The sequence below is a fragment of the Mustela nivalis genome, assembly GCF_964662115.1.
Source record: "Mustela nivalis genome assembly, chromosome: 3".
Taxonomy (NCBI): Eukaryota; Metazoa; Chordata; class Mammalia; order Carnivora; family Mustelidae; genus Mustela; species Mustela nivalis.
Genome location: NC_139022.1, coordinates 62,575,661 through 62,588,321, shown reverse-complemented (window position 1 = coordinate 62,588,321; position 12,661 = coordinate 62,575,661). Strand labels below are relative to the sequence as shown.

Sequence of the window (12,661 nt, the reverse complement as noted above, 5' to 3'; positions counted from 1 at the left end):
GAAAGCATAAATAACCACTCCCACAGAGTACTCCAACACAGTGTGTTCAGCATGGCAGGTTTTGTGTTGGTTGAATTAGTGAGTAGACTCCAGTAGCTGTGAATCATCATATGAATAAAGCAGACTAAACACTTCATTTACTACTACAGATTTTTAATTTTAAACTTTGAATCTCACAGTTTAGAATTTTAGGCTAGATCTGAAAAACAAAAATATTTACATGTTAAAAAAATGTCTTTAATGATGTTTAGAGAACTATACAGGAAGTGTCAGACTTTTCTTTTGAATGATGTTACTGCTGAGATTATGAGTTATTCAGTAAGTTTACGACAATATCTATCGAATACCTTTGAAGACACATGAACACTTTGAAGTCAGTTATATCCTCTTTAATAAGGTAGCAGTAATAGCTAGCTCTATCTCCAGTGACAGAACCTACTTGTCTTTCTCATAGGGAGTGATCTTTTAAATTGCAAAATTAATATATGCAGATGGAAGAAAAGGGCAAAGAAAAATAAAGTTCTTTCCTCAGCCCCCTTATGTGTTGGCCCTAATGCTATTTGAAAGAAATAAATTTATTGGGAAATATACATTAAGGAAAATGTAATCTTTAGTAAGTGTTGTTTTCTGGGAACGGGCTGGAGCATAGAGTGGGAGGTGAGGGCTTGCAGGAGATGAGGCTGGCAAGCCAGATGGAAGCTGCTCATAAAAGCTGTTCCAGAATGTTGAGCATGATCAGACTGGGCTTTGGCGTGCTCATCTTTGGTGATAGTAGAGGGACGGAATAGAGCAGGCAAGACAGAGTTTAATAAGGAAGCTCCATTACTCTGGAGATCAGCCAAAGGCCATTATTCTGACAACAGGTGGTTTGTGCTACAGCTTGTCCATCATTTGGACCAGTGCTTCTCAAACTCAGTGTGCATGCAAGTCAGCTGGGGATCTTGTTCATGTGCAGATTTTTTTTTTTTTTTTAAGATTTGATTTATTTATCTGATAGTGAGAGGAAGGGAGGAGGAGCACAAGCAGGGGGAGGGGCACAGGGAGAAACAGATGCCCCCTTGAGCAGGGAGCCCAATGCCAGGCTCCATTCCAGGCTCCTGGGATCATGACATGAGCTGAAGGCAGACACTTAACTAAGGCACCCAGGTGCCTCTCAAGTGCAGATTCTGATTCAGTAGGCCCAGGGGTGGGGCCTGAGAGTCTGCATTTCCCTCAGTCTCCCAGGTCAGGCTGCTGCTCGGGACTACACGCAGCTGTACCACCTGCTCTTGGAAGAACCACACGCCAGCCATGGCCAGGGTGATAAGAGCCTGGCATTCCATCCAGAGGCCCAGGAAGGAACCCAGTCTACCAGTCCTAGGGCACAAAGTCAAAATGGGGTCAGCTGCAAGACTGACTGATGTGAGCTCTTTGGACCTGGAGCAGTTGGTGGTGCTCCGGAGTAGCCTCTGCCTGAGGGTGGGGCGGGAGATGCTCTGTGGCTGGGTGAAACGAAGTGAGCCTGGGAAGAGCAGTGAGAGGCAGAGGTGCATCATGGCATGCAGAGCTTGCTCCAAGCCCTTGACCAGCTCAGAGCACAGGCTTCCTAACCTGACACTGAGCTGTTGCATTTCTGCTCTGTTCTTTCTCTTTTTGTATGTCAAGACCCAGAGAAGAGGTGGTGTCAGGTAAGGGCTGGGCCACAGGCCATTGACCTGGGGCTGCAGGGAGACCCTGATGTTTTGAGGGGAAGGGAAATGAAACGCTTCAGCAGATACCTGTTACTCTGCATTTATAGAGTATAACCTCAGGCTCAAACAAAAGTTATATTGCATTTAAATAATGTTTATGGGGCAGCTGGGTGGCTCTGGCTCCGCGGGTTAAGCCTCTGCCTTCGGCTCAGGTCAAAATCTCAGGGTCCTGAGATCGAGCCCTGCATTGGGCTCTCTGCTCAGTGGGGGGCTTGCTTCACCCTCCCCCTCTGCCTGCCTGTCTACTTGCGATTTCTCTGTCAAATAAATAAATAAATAAAATCTTTTTAAAAATAATGTTTAAAAAGATACTAAAGCTGTATTTGTACAGTAAAGACAATTTTGAAAAAATTGAGAAAATTTGTTAAGAGAAAAAAAATCAACCCAATTCCTACTCTCAAATGTTGAAACACTTACTGATGTTTTGTTTTATCCTCTAGTCTTTGTGCTTAGGGTTACCATTTATTTAGAAAATATTTTTTTATTGGGGGCACCTGGGTGGCTCAGTCTGTTTTGCATCTGCCTTTGACTCAGGTAATAGTCTGGGGTCCTGGGATGGAGCCCCATGTTGGGCTCCCTCCTCAGCAGGGAGTTTGCTTCTCCCTCTCTCTCTCTACCTCTCACCGCTGCTCATGCTCTCTTTCTCAATAAATTAAAAAAAAATTTTTTTTAAAGAAAGGTTTTAAACATATATACATGTAAATACAGATTTACAGATATATATTAAACAATTATTACATATATGCTTATATATTGTGTGTGTGTATATGTATACACACACACACACAGACTCCAGTAAAGAGGACAGGCTTATGGAATTTTTTGTTTTGCTTTGTTTTTTGCTGTTGTTGAGCACTTTAAAACTTTTGAACCAAGCACAAGTTTTAAGACCTAGTTATGCAGAGCTTTCCTCACAGAAGCCCTGGCTTACCCACAGATTATATTAGGGGGCAATGAACACAGGAGTTGTTTGTACTCGCATCTTTTGGGTCTACGCAGAGGTAGAACTCCACAACACGGCATGCTCAGGAATATTTGCCCTGAGCAAACATAGACTGAAAAACCGTCTTCAGTCTATCTCCTGCTTTTTTTTTTTTTTTAAACCAAATTACAAAGAATGTCTTAATTTCCTCTAAATAGCATACTTCTTTTTAATTTTTAGGAATTTCAAATTTTGTATATATTGTGTCATGACGGACATTTGGGTCCTGTATTTAGGAAGGGTCTGGATGGATAATGGTCTGGTTAACATAAAGCTTTGGTATATTCTCCAATGCAGATTCCTAAATAAATAGACATAGTAAAAGTATGTGTTTTGTGTATGTTCCTTTTCTCATGGGTAACAGCTAACACTGTAGGCTGTGTAAGTACTGAAGGTCTGTTACTCAGAGAGGAGGAGTGAGGCCAGCAGGTTCTGGGTCTCTATCGAGTCATCCTTTATTGGCATACAGTTGTGACATTCTTAAAATACTCAATAGTCCTTATGCTTGCAAATTCCTGGCGCACACAGTTTCAGATGGTTAGGAATTGAAATGTATGTCAGAGCCTCAAGAATTTTGCTTTGAGCTCTTCATACCACAGATGGCCCTTAGAGTTTCACATCGCTTATTGAAATGCCGCCAGAGTAAACGAACATGTGGAAAGGAGCTTTCCTCTTCAGCTTCCCTCGTATCTTCCGGCTCTTGGAATTATTCTGTGGTATGCTCTTTTCCGCTCTGCCTAAAAGCACAGTTTGTGTGCATGAGTACACGATGCTCCCTAAGAACCTCAGTCAACTCCATCAGTGCTCTGAGAAGTTAACTGAAGAGAAAATCCCAGTTATGCAAGAGAAGTTCTAGAGATCTGTATGGTATCATGGCTATTGTTAACAGTACTGTAATATACACCTAAAATTCTGTCAAGAAGAGAGATCACATGTTACGTGTTTTTTTTTTTTTTTTAAGGATTTATTTATTTATTTTAGAGGGAGGGAGAAAGAGAGAGAGAGCAAGTGAGAGGAGGAGTGGAGGGAGAGAGAGAAAGAATCCACAAGCAGACACCACGCTGAGCACAGAACCTGACGGGGGCTCAATCCCAGGTCCCTGAGATCATGACCTGAGCTGAAATCAAGAGTTGGACACTTAGCCAACTGAGCCATGCAGGCGCCCCTCATGTTAAATGTTTTCACGACTTGGTTAGCATTTCTAATTCTATGAACAGCCCAATCCTTAGAGCACTCTGTGAACTATTCTTATTTTCGTCTTTAGTTATTGGATCCTTCTGTGTCTGTTCTTAGACAATGAATGGCCTGTAAGGATTTACCTGCTGTTCATCCCATGTACTTCGACTTAATTCTTGCTTTCTCTCAAATAATATTCTGAATGGAGATATTGTGGGGGTATTTGTTTGTTAATACAGTTTATTTTTAACAGTTAGTATCTGTTCTCCTTTAGCCTGTGTAAGTGTGGACGATCAAAATATACCTACTGTTTGCTGCATACCACTGATCCTGGGTTTCGATCAGGGGTAGAATGTCTGGAAGAAGAGTAGTGCTGATCAAACTCAGTGCTGATCAACACTTAAAATCACTTGGGAGACTTTTACTCCAGCCCCAGAAATTCTAATTTAATTGGCCTGGGACTGATACCTCCTTGATGGTGTTTTATGAAAGATGTCCAGGTAAATGTAATGAAATGCACGGCTATAATTGAGAACCGCTAGCATAAATTCTTTTGGTCTGGGTTCTGTTGGCTTCTCAGGGGTTCCTTCACTTCTGACATTTTAATGTAGACTGTAATGTTTGTGTGTGTATGGGAAGTTTCCTGGAGAGATGATGCAAAGAATTTATCAGATTGTGCAAAGAGTGCGGGACCTTAAAGTTAAAAATCTTTAGTGCTGAAAAATGAAAAAAAAAAAATCTGGACATTTCTAGACTGCAAACCTTTGGGAATTTGAGGAGGAAGAAGAGTTGACAGTGAAGTCAGAAAAAGAGCATCAAATGTAAGAAGAAACAGTGGGGTTGCTGGAGCTGGAGGCACCACCTTGTGAGAGCCGATTGTGTTTATCTCTTCCCAGCTCCATGCTCTGTGATGTCCTGTCAGAGGCCTGAATGTGGTCATGGTGTGAGTATTTGCACTACTGAGGTAGCAAATGGCCCAGATCAGGGCTCTCCTTCCCCTTCCCCAACTCCTCAGCGTACACTGTACTAATCATGAAGCTTAGGTGAGGAGAAGTTCAAAGATACTCTAAAGTGTTCAGTACTATAGGGCTCGACTATCACATGACTCTTCAGAGTACCTTTGGATCCGGTTGGCTCAGGGTGGCTGCAATTGCCTGATATCATTGGTTCAGTAAATGTTTATTACGAGCTGTCCCCATCCCTGATGTCCATGAAGGCATCTGGCAAAGCTCTGGATACAGAAAGTGGGACATCAGAAGAAACAGATTGAGAGATTAAAAAGGATTTTGGGTGAGATGATTTGTTCCAAGTCACATTAGCAATTAATGGAAGAGGTAGAACTACAGCTTAGGTCTCCCAGTTATGTCTGCCCACATTACACCTTGGTTAATTTTATTTTTAGGGGTTAGGACTTTGTGTAAGCCATGGGCTAGATAGGGATTGTCTCTTCAAATATCATCATCAGAATCGTACTTTTGGAAACTTATCGGCATTAAGTTTTGGGATTGATTCAGTGAGGAGAGGGCCGCTGAGCAGCAGGTAGGCTGTATACGAGACTGCTGTAAAGGAAGTGTCTGGAGAAAGGAGAACTTCTGCTGGCCTTCAAACAGTTTTGTAAGACACAGAGGACAGGGGCTGAGAGTGTAGACAAATGTAAAATGAGCCTAAGAAGAGATAGCTTGGAAGGAAGTGGGTTGGGTGAGGATAAAGGAAGGAAGGGACCAGGTGCTGTGATTTTACTCCAGTGCTATGGTCTTATAGTTCCTCAGGACAATATACCTCCCTTCTTCAGGTTGGGTCTATCGAGGTGGCTGTGCATGAGATCTTCTGAATGCATTCTGTTCCTGCTGCTCATTCTTCTACTTGATGTTTGTCGCTGCCTTCCTTGATTAGTATGGTTTAATTTAACTTGGAAAAGCCATATCTGCCTTCTTACCCAGGACAAATAAATACTTTGAGTGTAGGAAGGACTACTAGTGATGGCAACCTATATTCTGGCCCTTGCTATCATTTTTAGATGACCATCTATTATAAAGAGGTGGCAGCTGTCCAGGGAGGCAGACTTCAGGTTTCAAGAAGCACATTAGGGGGGGCGCCTGGGTGGCTCAGTGGATTAAGCCGCTGCCTTCGGCTCAGGTCATGATCTCAGGGTCCTGGGATCGAGTCCCGCATCGGGCTCTCTGCTCAGCAGGGAGCTTGCTTCCCTCTCTCTCTCTCTCTCTCTGGCTGCCTCTCTGTCTACTTGTGATTTCTCTCTGTCAAATAAATAAATCTTTAAAAAAAAAAAAAAAAGAAGTACATTAGGGGAAGGCAAACTGATTTTTTTAAAATGTGAGAACTGTTTAAATGTTTTAGTGTAATTACAAGGATATGTATTTGGTAAGGAAAAAAGAAAATAATAAAAGAAAGAACAGTAATAAGATATTTATTTTAGGACTTCCTGTTTTAACATAAAAATCCAACATATATTAATTGTTTACAGGTGCTTTTCAGTGGGAAGAATTGGAAGACGACATCAGAAAGAAAGTGAAAGATTCTGGAGACGTTTCAAGTGTAATTGAGAAAGTTAAATGCATTTTAAAAACACCAGGAAAGGTAAATTCCTTTATTGAAAATCAGTTTACCTTGATGTTCTCTGTATTTTAACAAATATATGATAGTAAAATAATAATATTGAGTCATGAGAAGAGTCAACAGTATAGAAATATGTTTTTCTTGAGTCTGTTTCTGCCGTCTGAATATTTTAAACACAAACATGTATTTCTCACTACCTCGGATTTTAATTCATGTAAGAATTGAAATATGTGTGAGTCATGTCTTTAAAATGTTGGTTTGTGAATTCCATCCTCCGAAACATTCCCATAGAGCTCCAGGAATATGCAATCTATGTGAGGAATGAAGGGCTGTTGAATCTGTCCATTTCCAGTTAAGCTTGTTAAAGGGGATGCTTTCTTACTTCTCCAAATTTAAGTCCAAGTAGTTTTTAGGAGCAAGGCAGTTTCTCTGCATGCCTTTTTCAAGATTCCTGAGAAGTCCATTTGATCATGTGGACAGTTAAGGATTTCTCATCTTTTGTAGATTTAAAATTATAAACAAGGTCAAAGGTTATAAAATACAGACTTTGTATACAGTCCTAAATGTGTGCATATTAAAACTCTAGTCCCTTAGACTGTCCAGTCTGTAAGGGTTTTAAAAATACATTTGTTAGTTTTAGAGACAAGTACATTACACAGGTAAGCCAGTGTATTCTTATTTCAGATTCTATGCTAAACAGATTGGCTATAGTAGACGAAAAGGTAAGCTATGTTCAGTGCCTAGCAGAAAATAGAGTTACGTTAAATGTAAGAGAAATGGTTATTCTTTTAGTTATTTTATATGGGTGACTTTGTTAATTCTACAACCTAAGACTTTTTAAGTTAATATTTTTAAATTAGTATTTTAAAACTGCACTAGCTTTTAATGAAGATTTCTGACTTATTTGAGAAAAAAAAATGTAAACAGAGTAATATGGAATTAGGGGGCAAGCTTTTTCTCATCTCCATCACACACAGAAGCAGCCACAAAGAACTGTCCAGTTTTCCAGTGGATGGCAGAGTAGTAGCTCTCTCTTAGCAGTCTAATTCAACTAAATAATGCTTTCATAGAATTGTGCACTTAAACCTGCATTATATTTGCCAAAAGTTCTCTAGATTACTTGTGTATAGACCAGTGAAAATGTGTACCACATGCATCAGTGTTGTGTCCAAACTACTATCTTCCTATCGTTTTTGCATTCAAATTCAAGGCATAGGTAACAAAGGATTCATGGTCGATCGATCTATCTATTCATGAATAATATACATCTACACAGTATTCATGATATACAAATTTATAACTTTTATATGAATGGTGGGGACCGAAGAGTTGCTTTTTGTTCTAAATCTGTGCCATTCCTTGAGTGATTTTAAATGGTCATTCCTTTGAGTACTGAGAAAAAAAATGAATTCTTGGGGAAGAGGCTGGAGGTTCTATGATTCTGTGATACTGAACTAAATTGCCTCCTTGTACAGGAGGAGGGATGAATTCTGCACTTTCTTCCTTTGCTTTCCTGGGGTAAAGTCTCTCTCATTCACTGAGTACAGCATTGAGCTATAGCCCCGAGTTAGGAATGAGGAAATGTGCATTTGAATTCTGAGTTGTCCACGAATTATTCCTGGCTTTGAGCACGTCTCCTCAGGACTTTCTGTAAAATGAGGCAGAGATGATGATTTCTAAAGCCCTTGCTGGTTCTCAGATTATGCGCTGCTTTTTGACTTGCTCTGCTTTGCATGTGGCATTTGCCCGAATCCTCTCCACCACTTCCTCTAACATGTGTTAAGGGAGGTTGTGTACAGGATCTGAGAACGTGCTCTATAGGAGCAGGATTTGTGTGACCCTGTTTTTTTTTTCTTTTTTTAATTTATTTTTTATTTTCAGCATAACAGTATTCATTATTTTTGCACCACACCCAGTGCTCCATGCAATCTGTGCCCTCTATAATACCCACCACCTGGTACCCCGACCTCCCACCCCCCGCCCCTTCAAAACCCTCAGATTGTTTTTCAGAGTCCATAGTCTCTCATGGTTCACCTCCCCTTCCAATTTCCCCCAACTCCCTTCTCCTCTCTATCTCCCCATGTCCTCCATGCTATTTGTTATGCTCCACAAATAAGTGAAACCATATGATAATTGACTCTCTCTGCTTGACTTTTTTCACTCAGCATAATCTCTTCCAGTCCTGTGTGACCCTGTTTTGCTTCTCTGCCTTGCTCAGAGGAGCAAGTGTGTTTTCTTCTTCCTTGTGAGAAAGGATCATATTTTGTTTCCCTCTTACCAAAGATTCTAATTTCCCACCAGAGTGCATTAATTCCGAGTGGAGAGTAGGTGCCGTTTATTCTTACTGGTGCAGTTGTATGCTTGATTATTTTGTGGGGATGGAGCTTTCCATATTCCCTGGATAGCCAAGTAGAGGTTAGAGTGCTGATGCAGGCAGAAGTCCCGAGATTCATCTAAGGAAACTGGAGGGTGAGGGAAGAGGAGCTGGCTCTCGAATTCTGGGGCTGGAACAAAGGAATGTTTGAAAGATCCCAGGAAGGATAAACAAAGCCCCAAAGCCAAAGTGGGATGTAGTAGGGGCTGGAGACCGCTGAGTCAGGCCGCGGCACTATTAGGCACTATTAGGCACTATTAAGGGAGGCCACCCCCTAGAGAGAGCAGGTGTGCGAGCACAGATAGGTGTGGTCTGGAATGCTGGGGTAGAGATTGTCTTGATTGATTCCAGGAATTCCAGCTGTGGGTAGGATTGTAGGACTGTACATTAAGAAGGAGATGAATCAATTCATCACTCTCCAGTATTTTAATGTTCATCTAGTAAGTAGTAGGACATGATGTGCTGGGCAGAAATGCATGTTTTTTTTAAATGACAGATTAAATTTGTGTGTGTGTACCTTTCTAGTTAGTGAACACACTAACAGGTTGTATATATGAACATATGTTACCAGGCATTCCTTTGAGGTTGACCGTTGTCTGCTTCCCAGCTAACGGGCACGTGCATGGATTCAGAACCCTGCGTTTCTCAGCCAGAGAGCTGAGTTTGCCCTTAGTTCGCTCACTATTGAGAATGTGACACACAGCCGTGCTGCTGCCTCTCGTGTAGCGCGTGTCGTTCTTGAGGACAAGTTTTCACGGCAGCTATGAGCACAGGTGCTGTGGAGGAGGGAATCATTATTTCTTTAGACGTTTAGTGCCGTTTTCCAAATTCTCTAACCAATCTATATATTTATTACCAGAGCATATTGTACATTTCCTCTTGTATTTTTGTTTTCCATTATAGATCAATTGTCTAAGGAATTGCAAAACTTACCAAGCCAGAAAACCTCTGTGGTTTTATAACACTTCCCTCAAGTTTTTCCTTAATAAACCAATGCTTGCTGATGTTGTCTTCGAAATACAAGGTATGGTGCAATTTTTATGAAGTTCAGTACTCATTTTTCTTTCTTATTTTCTTACCTAACTTTCTATTTCAGCTTTGAATATTTTGGATGAAGAAAATACTATTCTCTAATACAGGATATAGATGACTGGATGACCCTCAGCAAAATCTAGGGAAATGAAGTATTTTTTTTAAGACTAGGAAAGCAGTTTATATTTTTCTAGTTTTTTTTCCCCCCTAACCATATGCTTCATTAGTTCTTAGGGAAAAGTGTGGAATGGAATGATCTGTAATATCACCTCATTGTACACTTTTATCTGTGTATTTCTTTAAGAGACTAGTTGTTGAATCATCTGAAACCAGCTCCCTTCACATTTTATTACCTGTAACTCATTCAGTTCTCTTCTTTCTGTTTAAGCAAAAGGCATTAAGCAGGCATTGAGGGTCATGCCTGACTCACATTAGGCCTGGGTAGGTATTGCTACATTTATTCCTCACGGCACTCTGAGAATTATCACCAGAGCAACTGAGAGCTGCTTTTTATCTCTGTAGGAAAGTAATGCTACCTAATTTTAATAATGATAAGCTGTTTTAATGCCCATTATTGATTATTCGCTTGGGTAATTTTGCCACTTCAGTAGATTGAAAGCATAATCTTACAAGTGAATTGTCAGGTACCTTGCAACTATGCAAGAAGGCTAGGAGTTGTTTCCACATGTATTAAGTAGAATTTCAAGTAGGCTATTACTAGAAGCAAGATAAAATTATAATTTTAGGATAGAAATGTATGGTAGCTAACAGTCATTAGCTTTTTAAAATTTTCCTCAGAAAGGTTCATTTTAACTTTGGCCACTTGCCAAGACAAGCAGTGAATTGGAAACTTCCCAGGTGCCCTCTGATAAGCTCCAGTCAGCACTGTTTGAAATGTGAGCATGAGACACTGAGAATGGGACAATAAGAGTGACCTTGAAACACATAAAAAGTGATGGGAGGGGGGAAGAGAAAGCTACAAGAGCCTATATTTGGTTATAATTTGCATGGGAGGCCTTCACACCAAACATCAAGCTAGTATAACCTACTGAAAAGCTTTTCAAAAGGAATATGTCGCATATGAAAATATATGTTCAGAGCCAAGAAATAACCAGTGATGTGGAGAGTTATTTATCCTTATAATCTCATGCTTTCCTCTCACAATCTCACCTGCCAGCTCTTCTGTGGACAGCTGCCCGTGTTTCAGAGCTATGCGGAGGCTGGGCGTGCAGGGGCTGGTTGGGGGATGTGCGGACGTTCAGCTGCTGTGCTGCTCTTTGTAGCCCCCTCAGCTCAGAAACCAAGGCCTCCCCACATCCGAGCTGAGACTAGCCGGCAGGGGTGGAAGCCAGGTCTAGCAGCAGCTTCTCTGCCAAGTGAAGGTGGAGAGGCAAGCCCAGCTTCTGGAGTTTGGGGAGGGAGCTCTAGTGTGCAGAAGGGAGCACTGTTGTCTCCTCGGAGGCTCGCTGTGGAGGCTTGCTCACGCAACCTGGCATTAGCCTTGGCTTTGCCTTCCAACCACATGTGTCCTTAGACCAGTCACTTAATGTGGCTCCCTTGATGAAGTCTCCTCATTTCCAGAGTGAAGAAGGTGAACCAGATAGCTTCTAAAAGGTCATTTTTAGTGTTAAGCTTACTGAGGCAGTAGTGACCAGGACTAGAAAGATCCAACTGGGCTCTTGTGTGGGTGCAGATATACTGTACTGGTGTGGCTGTGCTACTTTACCTTCCCGAGCCTTGGTCTTTTTGCCTGTAACACGGGGATGCTGATTTCTACCTGGTAGACTGGTCGTGAGGATAGGGATGGTGCATGTAAGGGTATATATAAAGACTTGATGGTACAGATTCTAAATCTCTCTTGAATTAGGCAACTTTCCTGTTATACAAGAATAAAACAAAACAAAAATGCTAAAAATTCCATCTTTGAAACTTGTAAAGTTAATGCAAAGAAGGTAGGACAAATACAGGATTTTATTAGGAAACTTGAGCTTTCAAGTTCTATTTCATTCTTAAGCATTTTCCTTTTTAAAAAAGTTTTTAAAACTGTAACAGCAGTTGAATTCTACAAAGGAAAGATACTTTAGGCCTTGACATTTTCAAAGAACATGTTTCTCTTTAAAGTAGATAATTGATGCTCCCCCCCTTTCATTCTTCAGCTTTATCTTATTGCTGGTTGGTGAAAGAACACTGGATTGTGTTCATTTGGCATATTTGATACAGAGCTTATGTATTTATACAGTATATATACTATGTTGAAAATGTGACTATACTGAGATATTGCATTATGGTTTCATAATGGAACAGTTTATGATACCAAACAGTAGTCAGCAAAGGTGAGAAACAGAAGCAATGATTTTCTGAACTGGAGGTATAATGGTTTTCCAAACAAATGCAAAGCTTGATCAAGTTTGACAGTGCTTTCAGGTACTGGTGTTTTCTTTGCTGGTCTTGTAACTCCATTATAATGGAGTTACCAGTGGAAAATTTCTGTTAAAATTCCAAGGTTACTTATCACATTCCTTCCCCATCTACTGTCCATTTGGTATTTTGGGTCAATCCAAAATTCCTCTGCTTAACCCAAACGAGAGGCTCTCTAGTTTGTTTAAGCCATGCTTCTGCTTTTCTTTTTCTTTTTTCAATAGTCCTACTTCAGGTGTTAAAACCTTAGAATTACAAGCCCAGTTGCATTATCTGTTTGAATTCTTTGTGAATTGATGGGTACAAAGATAACCAGGATATTTAATCATGGAAACTGATCATGCCCCTCAGTGGACCCTGCTCCACTGAGAGCAG

The 12,661-nt window shown here is 40.8% G+C and overlaps 1 protein-coding gene across 2 annotated transcripts in view; it reads left to right on the top strand.

The window, feature by feature from the left end:
• Positions 1 to 12,661, top strand: part of RHOBTB3 (Rho related BTB domain containing 3) — a 54,761-nt gene that overhangs the window by 24,418 nt on the left and 17,682 nt on the right. For both annotated transcript variants that reach the window (XM_082723929.1, XM_082723930.1), the window contains exons 7-8: positions 6,371 to 6,483; positions 9,740 to 9,860. In XM_082723929.1, the coding sequence (XP_082580055.1) occupies positions 6,371 to 6,483; positions 9,740 to 9,860 (234 nt within the window). The remainder of the gene's footprint in view (positions 1 to 6,370; positions 6,484 to 9,739; positions 9,861 to 12,661) is intronic.